Source organism: Hemicordylus capensis, chromosome 3 (genome assembly GCF_027244095.1).
Source record: "Hemicordylus capensis ecotype Gifberg chromosome 3, rHemCap1.1.pri, whole genome shotgun sequence".
Taxonomy (NCBI): domain Eukaryota; kingdom Metazoa; phylum Chordata; class Lepidosauria; order Squamata; family Cordylidae; genus Hemicordylus; species Hemicordylus capensis.
Window position 1 is genome coordinate 307,997,393 of NC_069659.1, and position 27,400 is coordinate 308,024,792.

General features: G+C 43.7%; 1 protein-coding gene across 2 annotated transcripts in view; it reads right to left on the reverse strand.

Moving 5' to 3' along the window:
- The window catches only part of PAX3 (paired box 3), a 187,218-nt gene that overhangs the window by 41,799 nt on the left and 118,019 nt on the right, over window positions 1-27,400 (reverse strand). For both annotated transcript variants that reach the window (XM_053304522.1, XM_053304521.1), the window contains exons 5-7: window positions 19,499-19,704; window positions 7,137-7,302; window positions 5,152-5,366 (exon numbers count right to left, since the gene is read on the reverse strand). In XM_053304522.1, the coding sequence (XP_053160497.1) occupies window positions 5,152-5,366; window positions 7,137-7,302; window positions 19,499-19,704 (587 nt within the window). The remainder of the gene's footprint in view (window positions 1-5,151; window positions 5,367-7,136; window positions 7,303-19,498; window positions 19,705-27,400) is intronic.

The following is a 27,400-nucleotide window of genomic DNA, read 5'->3' on the forward strand; positions in this document are numbered from 1 at the left end:
CCTGCTGGTATGTTTCCCAGACCTATATTGGGCAGCAGCGATATAGGAAGATGCTGAAAGGCATCATCTCATACTGCACAAGAGGCGACAATGGTAAACCCCTCCTGTGTTCTACCAAAGACAACCACAGGGGGTGCTCTGTGGTCACCAGGAGTCGAAACCGACTCGACGGCACGCTTTACCTTTTTACCTTTTTCGCATATAACATTATTTCTTCCCAGCCCACTATAACATTGCTGAATAAATCCTGTGTGTCATTTTTTTCCCCTTCAACATACATAGATTTATGCTTTAGTGAGGTTCAAACTCACTCTCATCACTTACCAGCAGAACTAGTTTTTGAGGCTATTCACACAATGGGAGAAATTTGGGCTAGCAGAGGCTAGCCAGATTTTCTCCCATCGTGAGAACCACCGGGCTCGACTGCGAGCCCGGTGGTTCTTAAGCGGGTCACCCGCTAAACTACCGCTGCCCGTAAACCAGGTTTGCTGTGCGAGCGCTCCACAAACCTGGGTTTTTTAATTGTGTGTTGCCGCGGCGCAGCTCCACGCCACGGCAACTCACGAGGAGACTCTGACCAGGAAGCTGAAAAGCAGCCTCCTGGCTTGGGGGTCTCTCCAGCATGCCCAGCGTGCTCGTGCAGGGCATGCTGGAGCTTCAGGGGGCCCTGCGGCCCCCGAACTCCCAAGCCCCCGCTGGCTCCATGACGGAGCCAGCAGTCGTGTGGGAGGCTGCCCAGAGCAGACTGACTGATCATCTGTGGGGAGAGCGGGCTAAGCCCACTCTCCCCGCTAACCCTCTCCAGGCGGCTCCCACTGATCGTAGGAACCGCCTCATTGTCTTATAGGAGCACAAAAGGATGCACATTGCATTGAAAGAAAATGAAAGGTGAGTAGGCCAGTGCACATATCTTGGAGGGTCCCAGAGTTGAAGAACATAGCTCAGATACCCACAAGAAATTGGACTAATTTAATTTCATGCAGTTTTAACCAAACCCATGTCTTTGGGCGGTCTTAATTAGCCTGTCTTACTTAGAAAGTCTGTAGAAATGAACTACAAAGTTTTGTCATTTTAAATCCCTTTTAATTTAGAAAAGTCTAATTCTTCATGGCTCTATGACTACTGGAAACTTGTTTTCAGCTTTACTCATTAATTCAGATCTGGACAATATGAAGCCATGAATTTCAGGTCCAAAGCATAGTTCATTGTGAAGGGTTAAAACGGTTGATGAATAATGCACACCAGCTTTTAATTCAAATTTAAACAAAGTATAATTGATGTGATCATTTACATCTTTATTCAAGCCCTAATCAGATGTTATAATCAATGCATGTACAATATGTGTACACTATACACATGTACAAATATGTACATGTGTACAATTATTCACACATTATATCCAATACATATGCAAGAGTACTCTTCGTCTCTGTATACTGCATTTGAGGGATCTGTACCCAGGTTCACTTTTAAATTAACACATGCACAATCAATCACACAAGAGTATGTGCATATGTACAGACATCTGCATGCACTTACAGTGTAATGTCTGAATGAGAATCTGGATTTCACCCCAAGTCTGGAAGATCTGATATTACAAGAACTAACAACAGCTCAAGTCTTAATACAGTAGAAAGGACCACCAAAGTGAATAAGCATATGAGCATTAATCAGCTAAAATTAAACAATTTTAAATCACATTAATTTTAATTGTAAATTTAAGCAACTCTTGCGTATCTCCCACTGAACAAATTAGGCTTAATGTGCTTACCTTTGCCTAGATCGTGCTCAGTTATTTAATTTAAATTACAGCAATAATTCCAGATCTCTTGTTTTCAAATTCCTTATGAATCCTTTTGGAAGGGCATACAGACTTCTTGGAGAATACTGGACTTTTAATGCAGTGGCACGTCATTGGTGTAAGTAAATGAAAGAAGAGTTGTGCTCACACAAGGGTCTTTTGACTAGCAGAACTCTCTTTGCATTCACAGGAGAAACACTGATGATAGGATACTACCAAAAGAAAAGTCTGGATGCTGTCCCTGGTTTTGACTGGAATAATTTCTGAATTATTAACAACACAAATTGTTGGTATCATGGAAGCTTTAAAATTCAAAACTTTAAATTATAAATCTTGATATTTCAAAATTTGTGACATGGTAAACATACATATGCAAAGATAGGCCCGGTTCATACGTAATTGGAAACTAGAGATCCCTTGACGTCCAGTTCCAAACCTGAACATACAAACTCAGACAATTGCAGTTAAATAAAATAATGGATCCATGGTTTCCCTGCCCAAACTCCAATTGTCACCTTTGGTGTGTAGTAGGTTTTGCCACTGTAAACTGTATTTCGGCAGCAACGGTGGTATGTCTGGGAGCACAGTTTGCCTTCACCCCAAACCGGAGATGAGGGAGGAAGCTCTTCCCTTGCTCCAGCTGCTATTGGCTGTGCAGGCTGTCCTTCAGGAAACAAAGAAGCCAGCACATCCAGCTTTCCCCACCTCTCTGCAGTCTCGCTGGCTCCAGAAAGGCAGCTCTCCATTATGTTTTCAGAATGGGTAGAAGTGGGGCATGGTGCCACGGGCCCATTGGACCCATGGTTCGGCGTTATGTATGACCCAGGCCAAAGTTTGTCAACCTTAGCATCCAGTAATCAAAAGACTTGCTACAGATGGGCTTGTGTATTGCAGTGTTCTTTAATGTAAGGCCTGAGGGCCAGGGGTGGCCTCCATCAACCCTAAATGTGGCTCCCTAAGTAATTGTTTATTGGACTAGTGTGGAGCTTTGGCTGAAGCTGAATATTCTGCGCAGTACCCCTGGCACTACATGGAAACAACATTCTTCCTGTGCAGTGCTGTGCTTTGCCTAGTGCTGGAGTGGAGCTCCTTTAAGGGAAACAGAGCCCTCTTGGGCCCCTGCGCCATCTTGTCAGGCATGCACAGACTTCTGGGAAGTGTAACCCTTCCCACTGCTTTCTCTGCAGAGCTCTTAAGAGAGGGCTCCATCTCTCTTAAAGGGCCCTTCCAGCACTGAGAAAAGCCCAATACGGTGCAGAGGTCAGCACAGTGGGAAATGACTCCCACACTGAAGGATTTTTGTTTATTTATTTTTTGGCCAAAGTGCTTGAAAAATTGTGCTTGAAAAATTGTGAAGATCACTAGTGTATTAGGTATGCATGCCAAAAGATACACCTTATTTCACTTTGGGGTTATTTTGCATGTTTTTATAACATGACTACTGATTTTATTGCTATACAGAGAAACAGCCACAACAGATTCTCTTCTCATTGTAACTGAATTTTATGTTTAATATCTTCAGTATCTTGAAACATGTTCTGAATATTTCCTTCCCCACTGAACTCTCTCTCCCCTCTCCATGCCCTGTTGCCCCACAACTAAAATCTAAAATAGCATCTCTAATCCATAGCAATTAACCCTTCAATTTAATGTATCTAATAAGAAACCTGTCATTCTCAGCAAGGAACCACAGTCTGTTCCAATCCTATCATTTCTCATATCTGAGCTTGGTAATGTCAACAGTCAATACATGATTCATTTATTTAGTGGAAAGATGGTGATAATCAGCTACAATATTTTCTAACTGTAAATGACAATGCCATTTGCTTAGTTTGGGTGTATAACTGTGAACCTCAGAAGTGTTTTTTATATTTAAATTATGGGAGCATTGCACACTGTGAGTCTAACAGCATAATAAAATGTCAAGCCTTTTGTTGGAAACTGCATTTTAAAATGGAGATTCTTCAAAACCAATATTAATTAACGTCTTTACTGAAAATACATCTATTTATTTTCATATTGGTCTCTTTTTTTCTAATAAGGTCTAAAGCCATAAAGTTTTGTATCCCACGATGTGCTATAGGAATCTCTGAAACTTAATTACATTTACTGTTACAAAAAAGAGTTTATGAACTCTTGCCTTTAGGCAAAAATGTTTATTTCATTGCCTTTGCTATTCATTCTTTTTAACTCGGGTGCCTTTGATCTCTTCAGCTGCACTAAGTTATCACCGTGGTGCAGAAACCAGGAAGTGTACAAACCACAAGTTGAAGCAAACCAAGGAAGCAAAGATATAGGAGTCGTTATTTTGGCCACCCTTTGTGCTATTAAAATCTCATTTTCTGCCTATTAGACTGCCCTCTCACTGCTTAGGCAGTGGTGATAGTCAGTGATTAGTGTGTAATTGAGTATAATTGTCTTTTCACTTTTCATTTGTGTCATTCTGAGCTTCCCTCTGTTTTTTTAAAAAGCCACACAGAGGAAGAAAGAGCAGAGAGAAGATAAAGCTGTTAAAATTCTCACTCTCAGCCCTGAAGAGATGCCTGATTGTAATTATAGATTGAATTCCCTCCTCCTTCATGACATTTGCTCAGAAGTCAGTGGACAGATTTCCTAAATACCTGTGCTAAACCCATACTAATAAAATAAACTCCCGAATATTTTAGCACTCAGTAATAATGTCAGCCCCGAGGCAGATGCCAGGAGAAGGAAATTTAACCAACCTTTTTGACACTCAATTATCAAGGCAATTTATTAACATGATCATCCAAGAAAAGCTCATGCAAATTAGGAAAACAATTATGGCCCTCAAGTAGTTATAGCCTTCCTGAGTGCAGTAATGCTCTTAATTTATGTATTTATAACTCGATTATAGCTTCGCCTGATATGCATTGCTCATCAGCTGAGCCAAGAGTAACTTGTATTCTACTTGTAGGGCTGAAGAAGAAGATCTCCATAGTCTCTTATTTCTGTTCATTATAAATTGACAGAGGATCAAGACCAACATTTGTGACTTGAGAGAGTGTTTTAGTTTATTTTTTAACATCTAGGGATACTCTTTTTTAAAAAAGAAGAAAAAGCAAAGCCGCACATCACGAATGCTTGACAATTAAATACAAACAGAGTTTTCACGATTACATTATAAAACATTGCCTAAAACTAAATATGACTTTTGATTCAGTCAGTAGGAAAAAGCAGGAGGGAAGGAAACTAGCAAACTGAAATCATGTGGCTTATATAAAGAATACTTTATGGTTTAAATTTGGCAAATCATTGTACTATGGCCTTGGGGAATAGACAATTTAGTTTGGATATACAGCAAATCCTGTGTCTGAAAAAGCAGGACTGACCTGAGGTGAAAGGCCATTGCCAATGGCAGGGTTCATAGGATTGGAAGGCCCGGATGGAGGCACAAAGCTGTCTGTATAGCTGGAGAAGCCATGCCTTGTGCTTGGGAGGCAGTACGCCGAACTGCTATCAGGGTTTGGAGGGAGGCTGCTTTGGTGTACAGTGCTTGGTGGAAGAGGCTGAGGTCTGTGAACTGTACTGCTTGGATCGGATACAGCTGCAATGAAAAGGGAGATTTTCCAGGTTTTTTGATGAAAAGTTCAACATTGAGAAGGATCGATCAAATAAAAAATGATTAGACATTTTAAAGCAACTCTTTGGTTCAGTTCACATGGAATGGCTAGCCAGGGTTTAGTCATCAGGACCATACTTCCAGCTCATATACTTCCTTCTTGTCCTCTTCTCCCACTTCCCTTTACACTTGGACCTCCTATATACTTCCTGGTTCAAGCAAACCATAGTTTGTCATTTCATCTGAGCAACCTATGAGATGTACAAACCATAGTTTGCCTCCAAGGTTCTGGTTTGGAGACAAACTATAGTTTGCACAATAGTTTCCTTAGTTTAGATGTAACAGGAACATAAGTGTTCCTGAACCAGAAGTGAGGCAGGAAATCAGAGTGTACAGAAAAAAGAGGGGAGAAGGGGGGAAGAGTGCATCAACTTAAGGTCTAGTCCTAGCAGCCAAACCATGATTGATCTAAAACTTTTTAACCAAGCCATTAAAATAAATCTTGCAGGCCTCTAACATATCAACATCAAATAGCCAGCATAGTGTAGTGGTTACAGTGTTGGACAAGGACCAGGAAGACCTGAGTTTGAATCCCCATTCAGCCATGAAACTCACTGGGTGACTCTGGGCCAGTCATGTATCTCTCAGCCTAACCTACCTGACAGGGTTGTTGCAAGGATAAAGATAAAGATAACCATGTACACCACTCTAGGCGCTTTGGGGGAAGAGTGGGATATAAATAAATAAATAAATAAATAAATAAATAAATAATATTGTTATATTTTTAATCCTGCTTTTCTGCTGAAACCATCCAAAGTGGCTTAGAGAGGAATGCCAAAGGAATGCCATAGAATGAACTGCGCAGGCGTGCCTGCGCAGTTGGGAAGCGATGCGGGGCCAGACGGGAGGCCTCAGCGTCGCTCTGCTGCACTCCTCGGCAGGCGATCCGCCGCCACTCGGGCTGCTACAGCCAAATCGCCGCCAGCCACCAGCCACCGCCACACTCGGCGGCCAACCCGCCGCCACCCGCCACCAGCACCGCCGAATCGCCACCGCCGCACTCGGCGGGCGACCCGCCGCCACACTCGGCAGGCGATCCGGGGGGGTCAGTGGGGATGCCACTTTTTGGCACCCCCCCCACGTGACCTGCTGGGGTGGCGCCCAGGGCACGTGCCCTGCCTGCCCCCCCTATCGTTACGCCCCTGCACGGGAGCACCTGACTGGAGCAGCTGCTCATCTGGGTGGCCCATCCAGCCGCCCAGCAACGAGCTACTGCTTGTGTGCAAGGAGAGCTGGCTAAGCCCACTCTCCCGGCTCTGACCCTCCCGGCTCTTCAGACCAAACGTGCGAAGTGCCTCACTGTGTCCTATCTTTTCCTCCTACCTTGCTTCCACACAATCGCTTCTGCCCAGGTTTTCCTCCTACCTTGCTTCCACACAACCAAAAATTGGGAGCACACACAGCTCCCAAACCCGGGGAGGACACAGTTTTTGATTGTGTGAATGGCTATGTTTATACTCCTGTATGGCTATCTGGAACTGGCTTACAGCCAAGGCCTTTTGTGTTAGAATCTATCATAAGTTACAGTTAGGCCTAATCCATTTGATCCAATGGAACTACTGGAGCTGATGTGCAAATGAACTGAGAATCTGCCATGATGAAGACATCCCCTAAGAGGTCATGTTACACAGACTACAGAGGATTAGAAAACAAACCAAAGCACCAATCAAGAAAATGTTCTGGTTCCCACTGTACCTTGTGGAATAGAGGTGGGCTGGTAGGAGGATTCGGACAGCTGGTATGTTGGCAGAGTTGGCATGGCAGTAGGTGGAAAGCCACCTGGGATCAAGTGGTTGAAAGCCATCAGTTGATTCGCCCCAGCTTGCTTCCTCCATCTAGCTCGACGGTTACTAAACCATACCTACAAATGATTGAAAACACAGAGGCATATGAGATCATCTACAAGGCTGATTTTAAGTGCATTCAGAATTTCAACCGATAATTTTTTACTAGCCATCTTATATATGGGAGGAAACCATGTAAACCCAAAACATTCCTCTTCTTGAGAGACAATGCTCTCAATCTTTGTCACACAAGGAGTTAATTCGCACAATCAAAAACTGTGTCCTACCCGGCTTTGGGACCTCTGTGTACTCCCAATTTTCAGTTATGTGGAAGCAAGGTAAGAGGACAACCTGGGTAGAAGTGATTGTGTAGAAGCAAGGTAAGAGGAAAAGCTATCCAGCTGTTCCATCTGCTTTGCTTCCACACAACTGAAAATTGGGAGCACTTAGAGCTCCCAAACCTGGGTAGAACACAGTTTTAAATTGTGTGAAAAACCTCCAAGTCCTCCACATCAGGAAAATATTTTCCATGTCCCCACCAAGATTTAAGATAGAGGGTGGGATCAAAGAACCGTGAGTGAACTTCTGCACATGTATGGAACTTTCTGTGCAACCTCCAGGGCTTCTCCACCCCTTTTCTGTCCACAGTCATTGATCTTCCCCTCCAGCAATTTAAAAAAAAAAACACACACACACACACACACACACACACACAAAACAATATGTCTGGAAAGTGAGATGGTGCAAAATGAAGATATGAGAACTATTAATTAAAGTGGGCCACAGAGAATGTAAAGGCTTGAGAAAAATAAGAGCAAACCCAGCGGATGACTTTGGCCACAGGATGGATAGATAGAGAACAGGGAGACAAAAAGATAACCTTCCCTTGGCCCCGTGTACATATTTCAACCATTTAGTAAGCCTTTTGCTAACACAATTATCAGCATGCATCATTCAATTTCCTCCCCCCAATTAACTAAGGAAGGAGAGCTGATCTTGTGGTAGCAAGCATGAATTGTCCCCTTTGCTGAGCAGGGTCTGTCCTTGTTTGCATTTGAATGGGAGATTACATGTGAGGGCTGTAAAATATTCCCTTAGAGGATGGGCTGCTCTGGGAAGAGCACCTGCATATTTGCATGTAGGAGGTTCCAAGTTCCCTGCCTGGCATCTCCAAGATAGGGCTGAGAGAGACTTTTGCCTGCAACCCTGGAGAAGACGCTGCCAGTCCGTGTAGACAATACTGAATTAGATGGAACAAAGGTCTGACTCAGTATATGGCAGCTTCCTATGTTCCTATGCCCCCACCCCTTCATAGTCTTCCTTATGAATTGCTGCAGGACCTTCTCGGTTTTGTTTTGTATCCTTGATGTGAAGGGCAACCTTTCACATAATATCCTCCCCTCTTCCAGTTTTCCTCCTCTCCTCTCCTCTCCTCTCCTCTCTCTTTCTTTTCTTTTATGGCCACTGAACTAACCAAAAATTAAATCTATATTCCTGCTCTACAACGATGCAGTAAAAGGAATATGTTTTCTGGCTTAAATTAGATGTGTCTTTATCAATGTACCAGTCTTTTGATTTGATACGTATTTGGCATTCATCCTTGTAAAGCCCAGACTCTGTTTAGAGGAAACTATCCTCTATTGTCTTGTTGAATTCCCTGTTCAAACATTTTGCCTATTTGAATAAGAGATCTTGTTGCCTTAAAAGCACATCGGAGACTCTCTGTTTAGGATAAGGCTGTTGAACTGTCAAAGCCAATTTCATGAAGGCAGGCCTTCAGGAAAGACTGCAGCTTTGAAAGGATACCAAGCCAGCCTGGAGGAAAGAGGATGTTGCCTTGTTCAGTTACAAACGACTTAAGGAAAAAATGATAACAAAAAAGGCAAGATGTAAATATTAGACATAAGAGATGGGAAGGTCTACAAGGTCATCTAGCCCATTCCTTGCCAGCACTGAATATACTTGGCTGATTTGTCCAATCTAATTTGAATGCCTCAAGTGAAAACCTCTGCTTTCTCCCACCGGAGGCTATTTCACAGCCTGTTGAGATACATTATTAAGAAAATATTCTGGGTAACAAGGTTTCATTTTAACATGTCTCATCTTTCGGCTCATTGCTTCATATATATCCCTAAAATCTAAAATAAACTCCTAAAATGAAATATTGGCATCATACGTGTTGGATAGCATTACACCTAATCAGAAAACTCCTGATACTGACTGAAGACAGTTTGGTTTCTAGACACATTGCAGACAGAAATGCAGGAATGCCTCAGGCACAGAGGTGGTAGGCAACTTTTCGTTCTAAAAGGAACCAGTGATTAAATTATGAAAGAATAGGTGAGGGAGCCCTTAAAAACATCCCACAAGCTCCACACCCTGGCCGCCTCCCCATTTTAGCCATACATAGCTCCATCACAGCCGTTGGACAGTAGCAAAAGGTCAGAGGTCTGTGCCTCCCCACCACCTCTGTAATTTGAACACTGAAATGGTCACAGAATATTCTCCCTGTGAATTTGTTGTTCTTACTATCCAAGAGAATACAATAGAGCACATTACAGAACACAGAAGTTTTGCGTCACCTCAGATGTATAAAGTATCCTATTGGTTGATTTATACATAACATTTTTCATGCCCATGTATACACACTCTAGATAGATAGATAGATAGATAGATAGATAGATAGATAGATAGATAGATAGATAGATAGATGTGCGTGTGTGCACGCGCGCGCACACACACATAGCTTATGCTAAAATGCTTTTGTTAGTCTTTTAAGTACCACAAGCTGTGTTCCCTCTAAGGTGTGCGCATGTGTGTGTGCTCACAATTTTTTGGATGTCTGCTCAGTTAATTTTAAATCCCGCTCAGGTTGAATCGGGAAGACCCCACCCTGAATGCATGTGCGCACACACCACTTTGATGCTGCCGCCCAGAACAAATCTAATTCCGCACACAGATGAAAAAAATTAGAGAGTACACTGACCACAAGGCACCATTTTTTGTAAAATTGCTCTTTCCCCCTCATGGTGTCTGTCTAAGCATATAAGATAAGTCTGCAGCATCATTTGTGTTTGATTTTTTTTAAAATATATATTTCATAAGTTTATTATTTGGCAAATATGTTTATTTTTAAGTAAATATTTCATATGTTTATTATTTGGTAGATGATAAACAATGAGGCTATTCACACAATAGAGGAAAACCAGGATAAGGGGACCGAGCTAGCCCTGGCTCCGCTAACCCCATTTTTAAAATCTTGAGTTGCTGGGGCTTTGCTCACCCATGAGGAGATCTGCGACCGGGAGGCAACAAAATGCCTCTCGGAGTCAGGGGCCTCCCCAGAATGCCCCAGAATGCCCCGGGCAGACCCCAATCACTGCTGCCCCTACCGGCTCCATGACAGAGCCAGTAATTGTGTGGGCCCAGGGCGGGCTAGTCACTCATGTGTGGGGAGAGCGGGCTTAACCCGCCAAACTCCTTCCGGCTCTACACACCAATCGTGGGTAGAGCCTCTATATCAGGAATTCACAGTCCATACCTGAGGGGGATTTGAGAGATTCATAAACAGAGAGAGCCCTATTCACACCTTATGTTCCACACTCATACACGTGTACAGCATATACAGGTACAAGTCAGTACACAGGCACAGTTATTCACACGTTATTTTGTCCTTAGGCCTATGCCCAGGTTCACTTTTTCAGTGAATGCAGGTACCGTACAGTCATTCATTTAAAAAAAGAATAGGAAAAAAACCTGCACCTGTTGCATTCGTTCCAGTCATGCGGCTGTTAAAGCCATAGGAGTTGGCAGGCATGAGAAAGCAGCAGGTAAGCTGGCCAGGCAGCCATAAATTGTGAAATTACTCATTGCACTGACATGGAATGGTGGGAAATCATGTACAAGAAAAGAAAGCAGATAGTCTACGTTCAGTGTCTTAGATGGATGCCAATCTTAACACACAGTGTTCCTTGTTCAGGGCTAGAAACGTGTTTGCTCCATGGTCACAAATATTTGTTCTCCCCGCAAGATATTCACTAGCAATGAATTAAGTGTATCACATTTGTTATGAACATGCATTACAGAAATGGTTGCAATCATCTAAGGAAGCTGAAGTTGCCTTCTCCTCAGCCCACTGCAGTCACCATTCACATACTTTTAAAATCTTCAAAATTCATGCGGCCCCGTTTAGCAGTTAGTTTCAGGCCAGCGCTGCGTTTGCAGCATGGCCAGGAGCAGTTAGAGCCTCTCCTGGCTGCGCTGCAAATGCAGCGCTGGCCATCTAACTCCCCAACAGGGCTGCACGGCCCCATTCAGGAGCTAGATAGGAGCCAGCGCTGCATTTGCAGCGCGGACAGAAGTGGCTCTCCCTGCCTTTAAGGCAGAGAACATCCGCTCCTGGCCACGCTGCGAACGCAGCGATGGCCATGTAACTCCCGAATGGGGCCGCATGGTCCTGCTTGGGAGCTACACCAGACACACACACACACACACACACACGCATCTGATGTCAGAAGTGGGGGGCATGTTGGGGCTATGAGGCGTGGCCCCTGAGGGGCAGAGGCCCGGGTTCTTTGAACCCAGTTGCCCAATGGTGGCTACACCCCTGCTCTGAGGCTGGAGTTGGCCTATAGCCTTCAGACTAGTAGCTGTTGATAAACCTCTCCTCCATGAAGTTATCCAAACCTCTCTTAAAGCCATCCAGGTTTTTGGCTTTCACAACATCTTGTGGCAGAGAATTCCACAAGTTGATTATGCATTGTGTGAAAAAGTACTTCTGTTTGTTGGTTTCAAATTCAATTTTAGCAGGGTGCACATTCCAGAGTACCTTATGGTACTCTGAGATGGTCTGAGATGGATTCCACCTTATATCCATCTGCAACATCTGTCCATCCTTTTCTTGTCATTTGCCCTGGAACTCTAATAGCATTCTTAACTGCCACCTTGTGAGCAGCATGTTTGTTTTCTTTTTAAAAAAAATCTATCTGTTGCTGATGAAAGTGTATGGAGCATATCCTGAGAAAGCGAATAGACTTGAGAGTCAGAGAGTCCTGAGCCAGACCTAAAGAGCCAAGCTCAGAAAAGCTTTGGAGCATCAGGATGAGGGAGTTGCACAGTCCATGAGCTAGCCTCAAATGACCACAATGAACCTTTCTTTATATTCTTTGTGCCAGAAATGACAGATTCTCCTTATATTGTCTACATGAGTCCCCACAAGCATGCATGTGACTGTAGGTGATGCAGAATGAAGATTTTTGAGAACAGGAGAAAGTCTTCCATAGGAAGTGGAACTGGTTCAGTTGAAATTCAGTCTGTTGAATGGACTTATCCTTTCAGCATTGCTCCATAGCTGCACGTTTCCCTTTTCCTGAGGCTAACGGCATATCCCTTTATGGTTCATTAACAGTAGTCCTTGGCATAAAGGCTAGAAAACTATTCCCACTTTGAAAAACATTGATTTTTCTACATGACTGGTTTGACAAATGTTTTACCTTGTAGAAAGGACTAGAAGTTTTAAAATAGATTTTGGTTATAATTTATAGTACCACTGATGTATATAGTGCTTTACAGAGTTTTGTAATTTTTGTAACCACCTCCAAAAAAGATAGATTCCTGCTGAAGAGGATCTTCCCATCTAAACCAGCATTCAGGAAGACAACAGAAGAGCAAGTAATACTTCTCTGATATAATACGGTAAGATGTCCCAAACTTCCCCAGGAACCGCAACACTTTATGAGAGGAAAATCAAGTAAACTGCAACTGCAGCAACCAGAGTCACTCACTGTAACAACAACAGCCATCTGACTATTCCTTAGAGAGCAAATTCTTGTTCCTCTAGGAGACTGATGGCCCCTTCCTCCAATATTGTGATATCTCCATCCAGAAGTAGTTCATATTCCTACACACAGATGCTTATACATCTAGGAGCATCGGAACTTAGTCTAAACTGGAGGTGTCCGACAACTCCTCTTATGTGGTTCGACTGGATCGGTTTCAGTTTGTGACTCCGGAGGATGTGGACAAGCTGCTCAGAACGGTGAGGCCTATCACTTGTTCCCTTGACCCTTGTCCAACATGGCTTGTTCTATCTAGCAGGGAGGCTGTTGTAGGAGGCCTGGTAGAAATCATAAATGCTTCTCTGAGGGAGGGCAGGATGCTTCCTTGTCTTAAGGAGACAATTATTAGACCTCTTCTTAAGAAGCTTGCATTAGATCCCTCAGAGTTGAGCAACTATAGGTCTGTTTCCAACCTCCCATGGCTGGGCAAGGTAATTGAGAGGGTGGTGGCTTCTCAGCTCCAGGCGGTCTTGGAGGAAATTGATTATCTAGACCCATTTCAAACTGTTTTTCGGGCGGGCTATAGGGTGGAGACTGCCTTGGTCGGCCTGATGGATGATCTCCAATTGGCAATTGACAGAGGAAGTGTGACTCTGTTGGTCCTTTCGGATCTCTCGGCAGCTTTCGATACTATAGACCATAGTATCCTTCTGGAATGTCTGAGGGTGCTGGGGGTGGGAGGCACTGTTTTACAGTGGTTGCGCTCCTACCTCTCGGACAGATTCCAGATGGTATCAATTGGAGACTGTTGCTCTTGAAAATCTGAGCTTAAGTATGGTGTCCCTCAAGGCTCTGTACTTTCTCCAGTGCTCTTTGACATCTACATGAAACTGCTGGGAGAGATTATCAGGGGATTTGGAGCTGGGTGTTACCAGTACGCTGATGACACCCAGATCTACTTCTCCATGTCAACTTCTTCAGGAGATGGCATAACTTCCCTAAATGCTTGCCTGGAAGCAGTAATGGGCTGGATTAGGGAGAATAAATGGAAACTGAATCCAGATAAGACGGAGGTACTTGTTGTGTGGGGTCAGAACTCTAGAGACAATTTTGATCTCCCTGTTCTAGATGGGGTCACACTTCCCCCAAAAGGAACAGGTTCACATTCTGGGAGTACTCCTGGTTTCTCAGGTTGAGGCGGTGGCCAGGGATGCTTTTTATCAGCTCCGGCTGATACTCCAGCTGCGTCATTTTCTTGAGATGAACAACCTCAAAACAGTGGTACATATGTTGGTAACCTCCAGACTTGACTTCTGCAATGCGCTCTATGTGGGGCTGCCTTCGTACGTAGTCTGGAAGCTTCAGCTGGTACAGAACGCGGCGGCCAGGTTGGTCTCTGGGTCATCTCGGAGAGACCACATTACTCCTTTGTTGATAGAGTTACACTGGCTGCCAATAGGTTTCCGGGCAAAATACAAAGTGCTTGTCACAACTTATAAAGCCCTAAATGGCTTAGGCCCTGGGTATCTAAGAGAACGTCTTCTTCATTATGATCCCCACCGCCCACTGAGGTCATCCAGATAGGTCCATCTCCAGTTGCTGCCAGCTCGGCTGGTGGCCACACGGGGACGGGCTTTCTCAGTTGCTGCCCTGAGACTGTGGAATGCTCTCCCTGCTGAGATGCAATCTTCCCCATCTCTGACAATTCTTAAGAAGCATTTGAAAACCCACCTCTTCACCCAAGCCTTTTCTGTTCTTTAAAAATTTTAAGGTTTTAATTTATGGCTGATTTTTAAATTGTTAAATTGTTTTAAGTTTTGTATATATTTTAAGTTGTTTTATACTATTGTTAACTGCCCAGAGATGAAAGTTTGGGGCGGTGTACAAATGTAATAAATAAAATAAAATAAAATAAAATAAACTTTTAAGAGTTTAAACTTTTAGACTAGAGTGTAAAAGTGAAGAGCCAAAAGTGTATTTGCCAAAAGTGTCTAAATGGCATTCAACATGCGTCTAAGTGCTTGAAAACCTTTATCCCACACTATGACGTCCCCACGATCCACACTTTCATGTAAATGCTTCTCAGCATCTACCACTGTGGCACCTATATCCCCTTTCCTTGCCAGTTTATACTTTCAACAGCCCAAATGTTTAAAAGTCCTGCAAAATCTTAAAAATTGCAATCAGCATACATTATGCAAACTGTGTAATAATATATTCTAGGCACAATATATGGATTTTCTTAGGACAGAATATTTATATTGTCCTGCCTTCAGCTAGAGTTGAACTCTACTTCTGTAGGATCTCATCAGATAAAGGAGATTCCGCCTTGTGATGTTATATTGGACACCTTTGAGTTGGTCGAGGATATGGACACGATTCTCTCGGGTATGGGTGCGGAAACATGTTGCTTGGACCCTTGTCCCTCCTGGCTAGTTAGAACAGCCGGTGGGAATGTTAATTCTTGGCTACAGGAGTTGGTTAACTCTTCGCTACATGAGGGTTTCATACCAGCAGCCTTTAAAGAGGTGATAGTTCACTCTCACTTGAAGAAACCCTCCCTGGACCCTGAAGTCCTTGACAACTATAGGCCGATCTCCAACCTCCCTTTTGTAGCGAAGGTGTTAGAGAGGGCTGTATGTGCCCAGCTTGAGAAGGTCTTGGAGGAAACTGGTTATCTTAATTCTTATCACTCGGATTTCAGGCCTCGGCATAGCACAGAGACAGCATTGCTCGCTCTGGTAGATGACCTTCTTCGGGACCTTGATGAGGGTAGTGTCCCTCTCTTGGTCCTTTTAGATCTCTCGGCGGCTTTTGACACTATCGATCATGCTATCCTTCTTGACTGCCTGCGTGGGTTGAGTATTGGGGGCACTGTTTTACAGTGGTTCCATTCTTACCTTAGCAGGCATGTCCAGTCGGTATGCATTGAGGACAGATGCTCTGACCCATGGCCACTCCTTTATGGAGTTCCCCAGGGTTCAGTTCTTGCCCGTGTCCTCTTTAACATCTATATGGAGCTGCTGGGTCGGGTCATTTCCCAGTTTGGGGTGAGATTTCATCAATACGCTGATGATACTCAGCTGTATTTTGCCATCCCAGACCATTCTGGAGATGCTGTTTCTGTGCTTACTTGATGCCTGGAAGCTGTTAAGGTCTGGATGAATCAAAATAAGCGCAGACTGAATCCCACTAAGACTGAACTACTTTTACTCAGCCCCCGTACCAGCCAACAGCTGGATGTGAACCTTGTTTTAGATGGGGTGGTGTTGCCCCCGAAGGAGCTTGTAGGTGATTTGGGGATCCTTTTGGACTCGCGCCTCCTGCTTGAACAGCAGGTTGAGGTTGCAGCCAGAAGTGCCTTTGCCCAGCTCCATCTGATTCATCAATTACGCCCTTACCTTGCTCAGCAAGCATTAACGACAGTGACTCATGCCCTTGTTATCTCCCACCTAGATTATTGTAACGCTCTCTATCTAGGGTTACCTTTGAAGACAATTGGAAAGCTACAATGGGTCCAGAATGCAGCAGCCTGTTTACTTATGGGTGCCAGAAAATATGACAGGGTAACACCTCTCCTGCAGTCATTACACTGGTTGCCTATTCACTACCGAGTTCAATTTAAGGTCCTGGTTTTGACCTTTAAAGCCTTGCGGTGTTTGGCACCTGTCTACCTACAGACCCACCTCTCCCATCCAGTTCTCCCATCCCATCCATCCGGTCAGATCTGCTCAGATGGCCCTTCTGTCGGTCCCTGATTTCTGAGAGGTTCGGGGTGCTAGGACCCATGAAAGGGCCTTTTTGGTTGCTGCCCCACTTCTCTGGAACTCCCTTCCCCTGCAGATTTGTTTAGCTCCTTCCTTGTTGATTTTTAAATCTCTATTGAAGGCTTTTCTTTTTCGCCCGGCTTTTACCCTGTAGTTTACCTATTTGCTCCCCCCCCCTTTTTTTTGTTAGTTACTTCAGTTTTATTTAGAATGTAATTTTAATGCTGTCTTGTTTTGCATGTTTTTGTACACCGCCCAGAGTCTTCGGAGTAGGCGGTATATCAAATGTTTCAAATAAATAAATAAATAAATAAACATACAATATATAGCATCATTCCTACAAACTGGTCAAAGAAACACATTTTGAAGTGGTTACTGCCTTATGCTTAACAGGGGAAAACAACAGTCCCTTTTCAACCCAGCTTAGCATCCCTCCGCTTCCAGTGGCTGCTGGTGGTGGTAGTGGTGGTGGTGGTGTGTGTGTGTGTGTGTGTGTGTGTGTGTGTGTGTGTAGGAATGAGCAAAAGGAATAAGAAGGAAACCATCTGCTCATTCCTATTGCTATTTGAAAAGAACTTTGTTGTTCAAAATATAATAATTATAAAATAAAATAAAATAAAATAAAATAAAATAAAATAAAATAAAATAAAATAAAATAAAATAAAATAATACAGTGGTAGCCAACCTAGTTGTAGATGTCTCCAGTTAGAAATATAAAGAAGTTATGATTGCTGGTATGACAAGACTGAGGGAAATCTCCCTAGAGTCCTCTGTGTCATTAATATAAAATTGACAAACCTTAACAAGTACCCACAAGTTGGGCCACTTAAATCCCAGTCCATCTTTAATTCCCAAATGGTTTTGTTCTGGCATTTTAATCATTGATTGACTGAGCTTGGGATTCCGCCCCTCCCACCCCTTCCATGCTGTTTTCAGCAAAATGTCCATATGTTCAACATAGTAGGGAATTTGCTAGGCTGTAGATCACAGAAGTGAGTGTGAGACAAGATGTGTCTCAAGGGAACACAAGGAAGCCATAAGGAATGTAAAAAGTCACAGGGTTAAAGCCACATTAAGACAGCTGTTATGTTAATGAGACTTCTGCTTTTCTTGTAACTGTGGGTCACTGCTTTAGGAAAATATGAACATTCATTGTTGCCTTTAAAGCTCAAACATCCTAGAATTACATATACAAGAAACTCAAGTGTCTACTTCTAATTAATTTTGAGGTTTTTTAAAATCTCCAAACAGCTAATTTTTTCATGCACAACCAATCCACTTCTCAGTTGCCATGTTAGACATTTTCAGAACGATCTTGAAAATCCATCATCTGTTTTTGAAGCATGTGTCTTTTAACAAACGTCCTTTAGATAATAAATCTGTCCCCACTGAATCCATTTCAAATATAATCCATACCCACTTCAAATTGCCTTTCACAATCCCCATTATAGAATTATAGTGACTTCATATTTCCACTAAGAAGAGCTAGAAGTTGTGGCAGGGTGGGGAGAGAGAAAAATCAAGACACCTAGGAAATGTTCTGTGCAGCAAAACTGCAGCCGTCACTGTTGACCTTTCAAAATCTATGTGAAATTTGTAGTTTTTACCACAGTTTTGCTGACAAGTATATTTCCATATATTTTTAATATTTTAAGGTTGTTACAGTTTGAGCCTTCAGGTTAAGGACTTTTTGAAAATTGATTTATTACTGAACAGATTCCATGAGTTCAGCTCTATTCTAAAGTCAATTAGCAACTATGAATAAGGCTGGAGCTCCTTCAGATTGTTTACATATCTATGCAACATGAATTGAACTCTATATTTTGAAAACAAACTCAAATATTTCATGGTTGGTTCTGACCACTTGTGTTCCTTCAAAATTAAATTTGGGTAATTTGCACTACAACATTTCACAAGGTTCACATCCAGGGATACTGAATAGGTGCACGGAAAGAGGAGGAGGACACCTGCTATCCCTGCTCCTGACTGCCATGCATTCAGTGACTGATATCCAGATTAACTCAGCACTCATGCTACCAATGCTCTGCTAGTCCTAGTGGGGAGGGTGATTTTTGTCAATCTTGCCTTCACTTGGCTGCCAAAAATATGTCCCTGAGGGCTTTGTGACCTCAGGGACATATTTTCAGGAGCCACAGTCAGTTTCAGAGGGAAGGGGAGACTAACAAAAATCATCCTTCCCCGTAGGCACTAGCACAGCATTGCTACGCCAGCACTTTGTCCATCTGTACAATCGCCAATGTGTTTTGGGAAACACAGCCTACATGCATACAAGTTGTACGCACACTGACTCTCTCTCCACATAATCATGGACTCTGTTAAGGAATTTTTTTAGAAAATAAAGCTGTGAACTCCATGAAATAACCTTCACTTTATGAAATAATTTAAAGAACAAGGATGTGATTCTGTCACCCATGCAAATTGTTCCAGGAGTTGTAGTTTCCTGATGAAGACTTTGAGCTCTACGCTTGCAGAAGAGCTGAGACTGCCTAATGGGGAATGTGAGAGACCACTTGTGCCACCAATCCCCACAAATAGCATAATTTTTGTTCATCACCAAATCTGAAAGATCTGTTGCTGTCTTATTATGCTTCTCACCAAGAAAATCCACTCATATGAGACCCAATCTCATCTTTCTGAACATTAGCAATCTTTCTGCTTATCCAACAGTTTATTGCAGAATGAACTGTGAATCTTTTCAAAGTACTCACCTGGACACGAGCTTCAGTGAGTTTAGCTCGCTGCGCAAGTTCTTCCCGAGTGTAAATGTCTGGGTAGTGGGTCCTCTCAAACGCTCTCTCCAGCTCTTCTAGTTGTTCTGCCGTGAACGTTGTTCTACTACGGCGTTGCTTTCGCTTTAAAGGCAAATCTGGTTCCGAATCTATGTCTGAGCCATCATCTGACTGAGGCGCTGAAGCTGGAAACAAATAAACAAATGGAGCAATTAAAATTGGGCTGGGGAAGAGCAGGAAGAATCAAGAGGTAATTTAAAGCATCAGGAATGGATGGGGTCACTGAACAAAAATGCCGTATTCAAATAAGCTAGGATCGTCCAATGAATCAAACAATGAACAGTCTTGTCTGAGAATGCTACAGCATATTTCATTCAAATGAGTGAATAATTCTCAATAGTTCCTTCAGTTAATATATCCACTCCCCCACCCCCTTTGAAATATCTGCAGGCATATTCCAATTTCCTATCTAGGCTCATTTATTCAAATATATTCAACAATTTCCCCCCCAATGATCTCAGCTATTTGAAATCCAAGCCATGCAGCTTCAATGTTGCTGTAATTAGCCAAATAAAGAGCAAAATATTGCTCCCAAAGCAAATAAACAAAAATACACATAATGTAAATGTTCAAAATCCAACTAACATTAATTAAACTTTCATACCATGGCATCTAGGAAGACTGCATTTTGCAAGTGAGTCACACAGCCAAGGCTTAACATAGAAGAGATTAACCCTCATCCAGAGTCATGGTTTTTTAACACACAAGTACAACTTCCTACTTCTGAGTAGTCCCATTGGTTACATTGAACCACCACCACCCCAACATTGTCAGGCCACAGAACCCACAATAATTTAACATTTCACTCCAGGGGAATGCAGTAGTGACCCCCACATTTAACCCAGTTTGACGGCACGGCTCACTGAGAATGTGAGTTCTCAGCTAAGAAAAATGAGCACTTCATACCCCACACTAATAAGGATCCATACGTCAACAACTCAGTTCTCCACATTTCAGCTGAAAGGACACTTTGTGACTGACCTGAAGGCAATCTAGGAGCTCTTCGAGTGCATTCTATAGGCCAGTCAACCATATTTTTTTGCTTAGTTTCTTGTCAGCTGTCCTGGGCACAAACTTCCCTTCCCACTCATTACCAATGTCTTCTGTCCATCCAAGCCAAACACAGATGATTGCTTTCCTTTGTGAATGTGGTTGAATGTACATAAGAAAATAAGAACTGCCCTGCTGGATCAGGCCCAAGGCCCATCTAGTCCAGCATCCTGTTTCACACAGTGGCCCACCAGATGCCACTGGAAGCCTACAGGTAGGAGTTGAAGGCATGCCCTCCCTCCTGCTGTTACACCCCTGCAACTGGTACTCAGAGGCATCCTGCCTTTGAGGCTGGAGTAGGCCTATAGCCCTCTGACTAATAGCTGTTGATAGACCTCTCCTCCATGAAGTTATCCAAACCCCTCTTAAAACCATCTAGGTTGTTGGCTGGGGGCATGTCTGGAGGTATTTCTGGTTTGTTGTGTCTCATAGTGCCTATACAGTTCAACCCTTTGATCAGGAGAGCTTCTGTCAGCTGGGGGGGGGGCTGGGGTGTGATCCTCACAACAATTCTCTACGGGCAGGTTCAAATAAACATTGCCCTGCACATGCAAGAACATCAGGTCTGTGGCAACAATGCACTTGCCTCAATATCACTGGTGGACATCAATTGTGTGCGAGAGGGGTGCTCATCTGAATCACCCCTCTAAACTCATTTCAGGAAGCGGCCCCAAGTTTTGTTCCATCACGCATTGCTGCACAACTTTCAGGCCTACATGTCTTTGCTGCAATCCTCCAGCTTGCTTCCCAAGGTAAATATATCCTGGCAGTGGGTAGGACATGTCTGCATCACAGCACTGCCATAATTTCAAACTGTACTTCTTTGGCTTACTTGGGATGTGTTGCCAGAAAGCACAGCATCTCAAAAACTTAACGGCTGCTCATCAACTGCTGGTCAGACTCAGGAATGAAGCTGCTGCACAAACAAAGTCCATAGGAGTGGAGCTGTAATTGTGCGCATGATCCAAGAACCCGTGCACAGCTGCCAATGGGGCTTCCCTGTGGCATTCCTTCTCCCTTGCCACTGTGGGCACCTGGCAGCACCCCTCTCCCTGTGCAGCAGCAGACTCTCTGGCATAGCAGCCCAGGGTAGTCTTCCCTTCCCCCACTACACATGTGCAAAATGTGTGCATGCACGACAGCCAGCTGAGTGGTTGGCATAACACCAAGCTGCCTTTCTGTCCACTTAAATGGCCACCATGCATATGTGGCACCCAGCTAAGTGGTGTGGGCAAGGCAGCTTATGCCAGGCTGCTCCATCAGGGAGGCTGCCTCTGCACATGCACACTGCAAAGAGAAAGGGGGTGCAGTCACCAGTGAAGGTCCAGATACCTGTAATGGTTGTCATTTTTGCAATCCTTCTTCTCTCCTGTCACATGGCTTTGTCATTGAACCTTACATTACTTGTAATGTCCTCAAATCATCTCAGCTGCATCATGGCAAAGAAGTAGGAAGGCCCCAAATGTACTGCCCACAGTCCCTGCAGTTCTTCCTGAATGGTATGAAACACACCAGCTAGAATTAGCAGGCTAAGATACACTTTCAGTTCTGTTTGGTGAAGGTGCTTCCATCAGAAATAGGAAGCTGCTGACAGTAGGTCCATCTAGAGCAGGATTGTCTACTCTGACTGGTAGTGGCTCTCCAGAACGTCAGGCAGTATTTTGATTCCTCCCTCAAGGTTCATGATGGCCACCACCACCCTCTCAGATTGCAGGGAGTTGCTTCACTCACTGCCTCCTCCTGCTGGACTAAACTTCTCTTGGTCTGGCCCCTCACCTGAGGACGCAGACCCCACCTTGGCACTGTGCAGTGGGCAAATAATAGACTGGTTTTAGGCTACCCTTTGCCATTTCTGCTTGTCATGTAACCCATTATCTTGGAACCTTCAATGGCAGTTGAGTGAGATTCAGCAAACTGTTCAGTGCCACACATCCCACCTCTACATCTTTTTGCTCTCTCCACCTGGATGGCTAACATCCCCTATTCCAGGCAGTATCCCAGTAGGAGAAATAGGAAGAGACCAGATGTACTGCAGATGATTGAACCACTAATGCCAGGCTTACTGAAACTGACCTTGTGGTTGCTGCTGTTGTGATCTTTTGGGGATTGTTCTGCAGGCTAAAATCGCTGCTTTTGCCAAGTCAGATGCTTCCAAAAGTTTTATTTGTTCCAAACAATAAATTGGACATTATAGGAGGGGCTGGGTTCATCTGGGTTCATGGGGGATGGGATAGAAAGCCCATTCATTTTGGGATAGTTTTCTACCCTGTGTCGTATTTTTATTAATAACATGAGTATCCTAAGTTGTAAGGGATATATACTTGTGAATATATCATGTGCCAGAGACCAAGTAAGAGTTTAACAACAAAAGCATACAGTAGTTGGGAGTGCAGTCGTTTTTAAAAAAAAATTATTTACACACCTTTATGCAGCTGGAGTTGGAAATCTACCCAAATTCAAGATGAGGTTTAAAGTGATTCAACATCTCTGTGATGGCCAATGGATCAAGGCTGTCCCATTGGCCATTACAAAGTGCCCCTTGAATCCTTAAATCATTGGCAGCACTAGAAAGAGAGAAAAAAATAAGGGGAGGGCACAGAAGGGACAATGTGCATTTCTGGGTGGGAAAGCTATATCCCACATGTTAGATATCTGAAACAGAAATTGAGGGGACAGGGGGGCAAACTACTTGCCTGAGGGGGTGCTTGTCCCCCCTTTCTCCCCTCTGGAGCTACTCTTGCCTCATATAATGGCCAACATACTCACTAACCATGCGGTGGTGCTGTGTGCAAAGCTCTTCCACGGTGTTTACCAACCTGGAGAAGGTTGATTTTTGCTGATCTCCCCTTCCACATAGCCACATTAAGTGGCGCAGCGGAGAAATGCCTGATTAAAAAGCAGAAGGTTGTCGGTTTGAATCCTTGCTGGTATTATATCGGGCAGCAGCAGCATAGGAAGATGCTGAAAGACATCATTTCATACTGCGCAAAGGAGGCAATGGTAAACCCCTCCTGTATTCTACTAAAGAAAACCACAGGGCTCTGTGGGCTCCAGGAGTTGAAATCAACTTGACGGCACAATTTATTTTTACCTTCTCCATAAGCACTCCTAAACTCCAAAAGTATGTCTCCAAGGGCTGCATGACCTTCTGGGACATGTTTTTTGGTATTAAAGAGCACTTCCAGGGCAAAGACAGACTAGTGAAAATTGTAGTGGGGCTCAGGATTACTAAACACTGTGGAGAAGCTTTGCATGCAGCACCTCTGCACAGTCAATGAGAACTCTGACCAATAAATAGTACAGTTGAAACCTGGTGTTTAAAGCATTTCCTAAATATCATTCATGTATAGCTAAACAGTTTCACCTCCCAGGGCAAATAGATACTTCAAGGGAGTGATTTAGATCAGGGAATCAATATGTTTGGGGAGATGGTTAACCCTTCCTTGCCAGCATTCTGGCTATGATCCTCCTCCACCACACACACACACACACACAGCTGCTTTTAACTTTTTTTAAAACCCTCCATGAGATCATGGATCACCTAGTTTGACTTTCAGAATACAAAGCTGGAATAGCTGTGTGTTTTTTTAGGAGGAAAAGTGGGATAAAAATAAATAACCCAAGCAAGCAAACAGAGATCCCACTTTAATTCTTTCTAAGAGACCACCTTATTTAATTCTAGCTATTAGACATGTTTCGTTTGGCCCAAATGGCTTGAACTAACAAATATATCAGGTCTGTTTGCTTAGCCTTGCCCAGCTCAAGTCCAATATGGGGCTATACAAGCCTAGTTAAGGGAGTTATCAATTTTCCTAAAAACCTGGTAACTGAAGAAAACTCTTCTTGCATCTGATGAAGTGGACTGTAGTCCATGAAAGCTCATGCTACAATAAAATGATTAATCCTTAAGATGCCACAAGACTCACTGTTTTTTATGCAAGAGATGTGGCTCCTCCTCTGGAAATAGGGTCCCAAGTACCCACGCATGGTGCCAGCATGCACATGGCATCTGCACATGTGCAGGCACCATTTGTGTGGTCAGTATGGTGTTGCTGACCATGCAAATGGTGCCCACACACGTGAAGATGCCTTGTGCATGTTGAGGCCACAGACAGGCACTTGGGACGCATGCCACCCCAGCAGGAAGCTGTTCTCCTCTTTCTTAAAGCTCCCTGAACACTGCTCCCCTCCTTGCTGCGCCGAACCAGGTCAGACTTCATCGGAACCAGTTTGGCGCTGAAGCTGTGCTCGAACTTTGTTTTGTGCACACCCTTACTCTTCTCTACTCCTCGCAAAAAGCCTAAGAAAAGAGGAGCAAGCTGGCAACCTCCCCTCCTCCCCAACCTTCACTTTCAAAGCTTACCAAGGTCCGATGTGGCCCCCAGCAGAATCATGCCTCACTTCAGGAGCCTCAATATCTTGGGTCACCCCTGCCACCGACACATTATTTGGACACAGCATGACGAAGTGGCTGTAGCCAAGTGTTAAGAGCACATGCTTTGCATGTGAAAGGTCCCAAGTTCAATTACTTCCTTGCCGCTCCAGGTACAGCGGGGAAAGAAACCCTGGAAAGCTGATGCCAGTCTGGGCAGACAGATCTGAGCTAGGCAGACCAGTGGTCTCAGTAAGATAGTTTTGTATGTTCATAGGCCTAGGGCTCAACCGAGTCATCTTTTCCCAGCTGGCCCTTTTTTGTACATTTATGATGGGATGCCAGTAAGCCTCTCCCATATACTCATCCTGCTGCCAATTGAGCCCAATGTTGATCCTTTGTACATGAACAACTGTGTCCATAGAGAGGTGGCTCATGCCTATCATGCCTAGTATGTTAATCTGTGTCATATTATGAAGGGCAGTAAAATACTGACCCTCGTCCCTTTTAAAGTTTCCCTTTGGTGTTAAGAAGATGGAGTGTCAAAAAGCATAAAGGAGTGTATGGTCTCCAAAAGCCATGAAAGCCAGCATCCCATAGGGAACAGTAGCTTCAGAACTTACATGTAACATTAAAAAGCACCTTTAAGTCTCCAAGTTAGTGCAGGAGAGAAAGTGGAAGAGAAGCCCTTTTAAATGTATTACTCCTCTTGGATGCCTGCTATATCTGTTTCAGTTCCCTGGTGAGGGAGGGAAAAACTCGAATCCTTGCAGGAGCAGGAAGAAGAACAGAAGAAAGTGGTAGAATTTTATCCTGACAAACTGATATGAAAAGGCAAAACATTGCTCCAGTGAACTTAATAGCAGTTTCGCACTTGGTATAGCAATGTAAACTGAAACTGAATTTATTCTACATTGCATGTTTTGCAAGGAACACATCTGATCGGTCTATGAAGCTCAGTCAAAACATGACAGAAACAAAAGTCTAACACTGAATAAATGTAACATTGTTCTTAAAGAACTTGGAGTCTTTCCAGATGACTTTTTTCCCCTGTTAGCACAATAATTATACAGTTGTAAGTTGTTACTCAGTTGTTGCACTGGTCTAGACATCTTTCATCAAAGTAATGCTTCTTTTTTGTCCGTCCGTCCCCCCCCCATGCCAAAATCACAACATTTTGTTTGTGCTTCCCCTGCCAAGCTATTATGTATGATTGCACAAGTGTCATGGGTAATGCCTATGCAGAGGAAAAACCCTCACCAACCTCCTTCTCAATATTGAGCACTCAGAATATCCATATAACAGACATACATACTTTAAGGCAAGGGTGCGGAACCTTGGCCCTCCAGCTGTTGTTGAACTACAACTTCCATAATCCCCAGCCACAATTATTGGAGGGCCAAGGTTCCCCACCCCTGCTTTAAGGGATGCTGTATAAGAATTGAATGACAACTGCATATTGACTACCTGAAACCTCTCCATGGTCTTCTCATCTGAGAAGATGACTCAGGCTATTGATGTGATAGCTTACAGTGTCCTCACCTTGCTGTAGAGCTGAACCAGCACTTTCATGTACTGAGAAATGGCAGGTAATGAAGCAGTTAGGGCAACACACAGAACACAAGTGGAAGAAGACTTTGAGTGAGTTCAGCCAAACACAGGCAAGAGCCCACATTCAGGATTACACTGTGGCAGTGATAGTGCTGAAGAAAGCTTACTTCTCCACCACCACCACCACTGCATCAGCTCAGTGTTATCCAGTGGAGCTACTTACGTGAAGGACTTAGTACAACTTGGCCCAGGGGAATGTGGAACTGATCCATCGGTTGCCTGCTGTGACCAATTTGAGAAACAGATCATCCTCATATTCACACCAACCTGGATTCCACAATGCTATCGGGGTCAAAAATTGCTCCATCTACTCAATGCTCCATCTTGTCTAGCTACTATGGATTCATTTCTGTTCATGTTTCCTGAGGATGAGGACGTCCCTCTTGAAGTTGGGAGACAGAATGAGGACGTGCCTCTTGAAGTTGGGAGACAGAAGAGGAGTAGGTATTGGAATATAAGTAGCATTTAACATCGCCCTTAGGGAGAGTAGTTTCCAGCCCATTGTGGAAGGAGGCAGTGGGTTGCCCCCTTTAAAAAATGCTCCCTATTCAAGGGGATTTGAACAACTGTTGTCCTTCTTGGTATATGAACTACTGCCAGGCTATTGTCATTTGAATAACATTGTCATCCTACCATTCTTGGGCAAGATTCTGGAACAAGTGGTGATAACTCAACTTCAGGTGATCCTGAATGAGACTGATTATCTAGATTAATTTCAATTTGGGTCCAGGCCAGGCTTCAGGGCAGAAACTGCCTTGGTGATCTGGTAGATAAACTGCTTCAGGAGA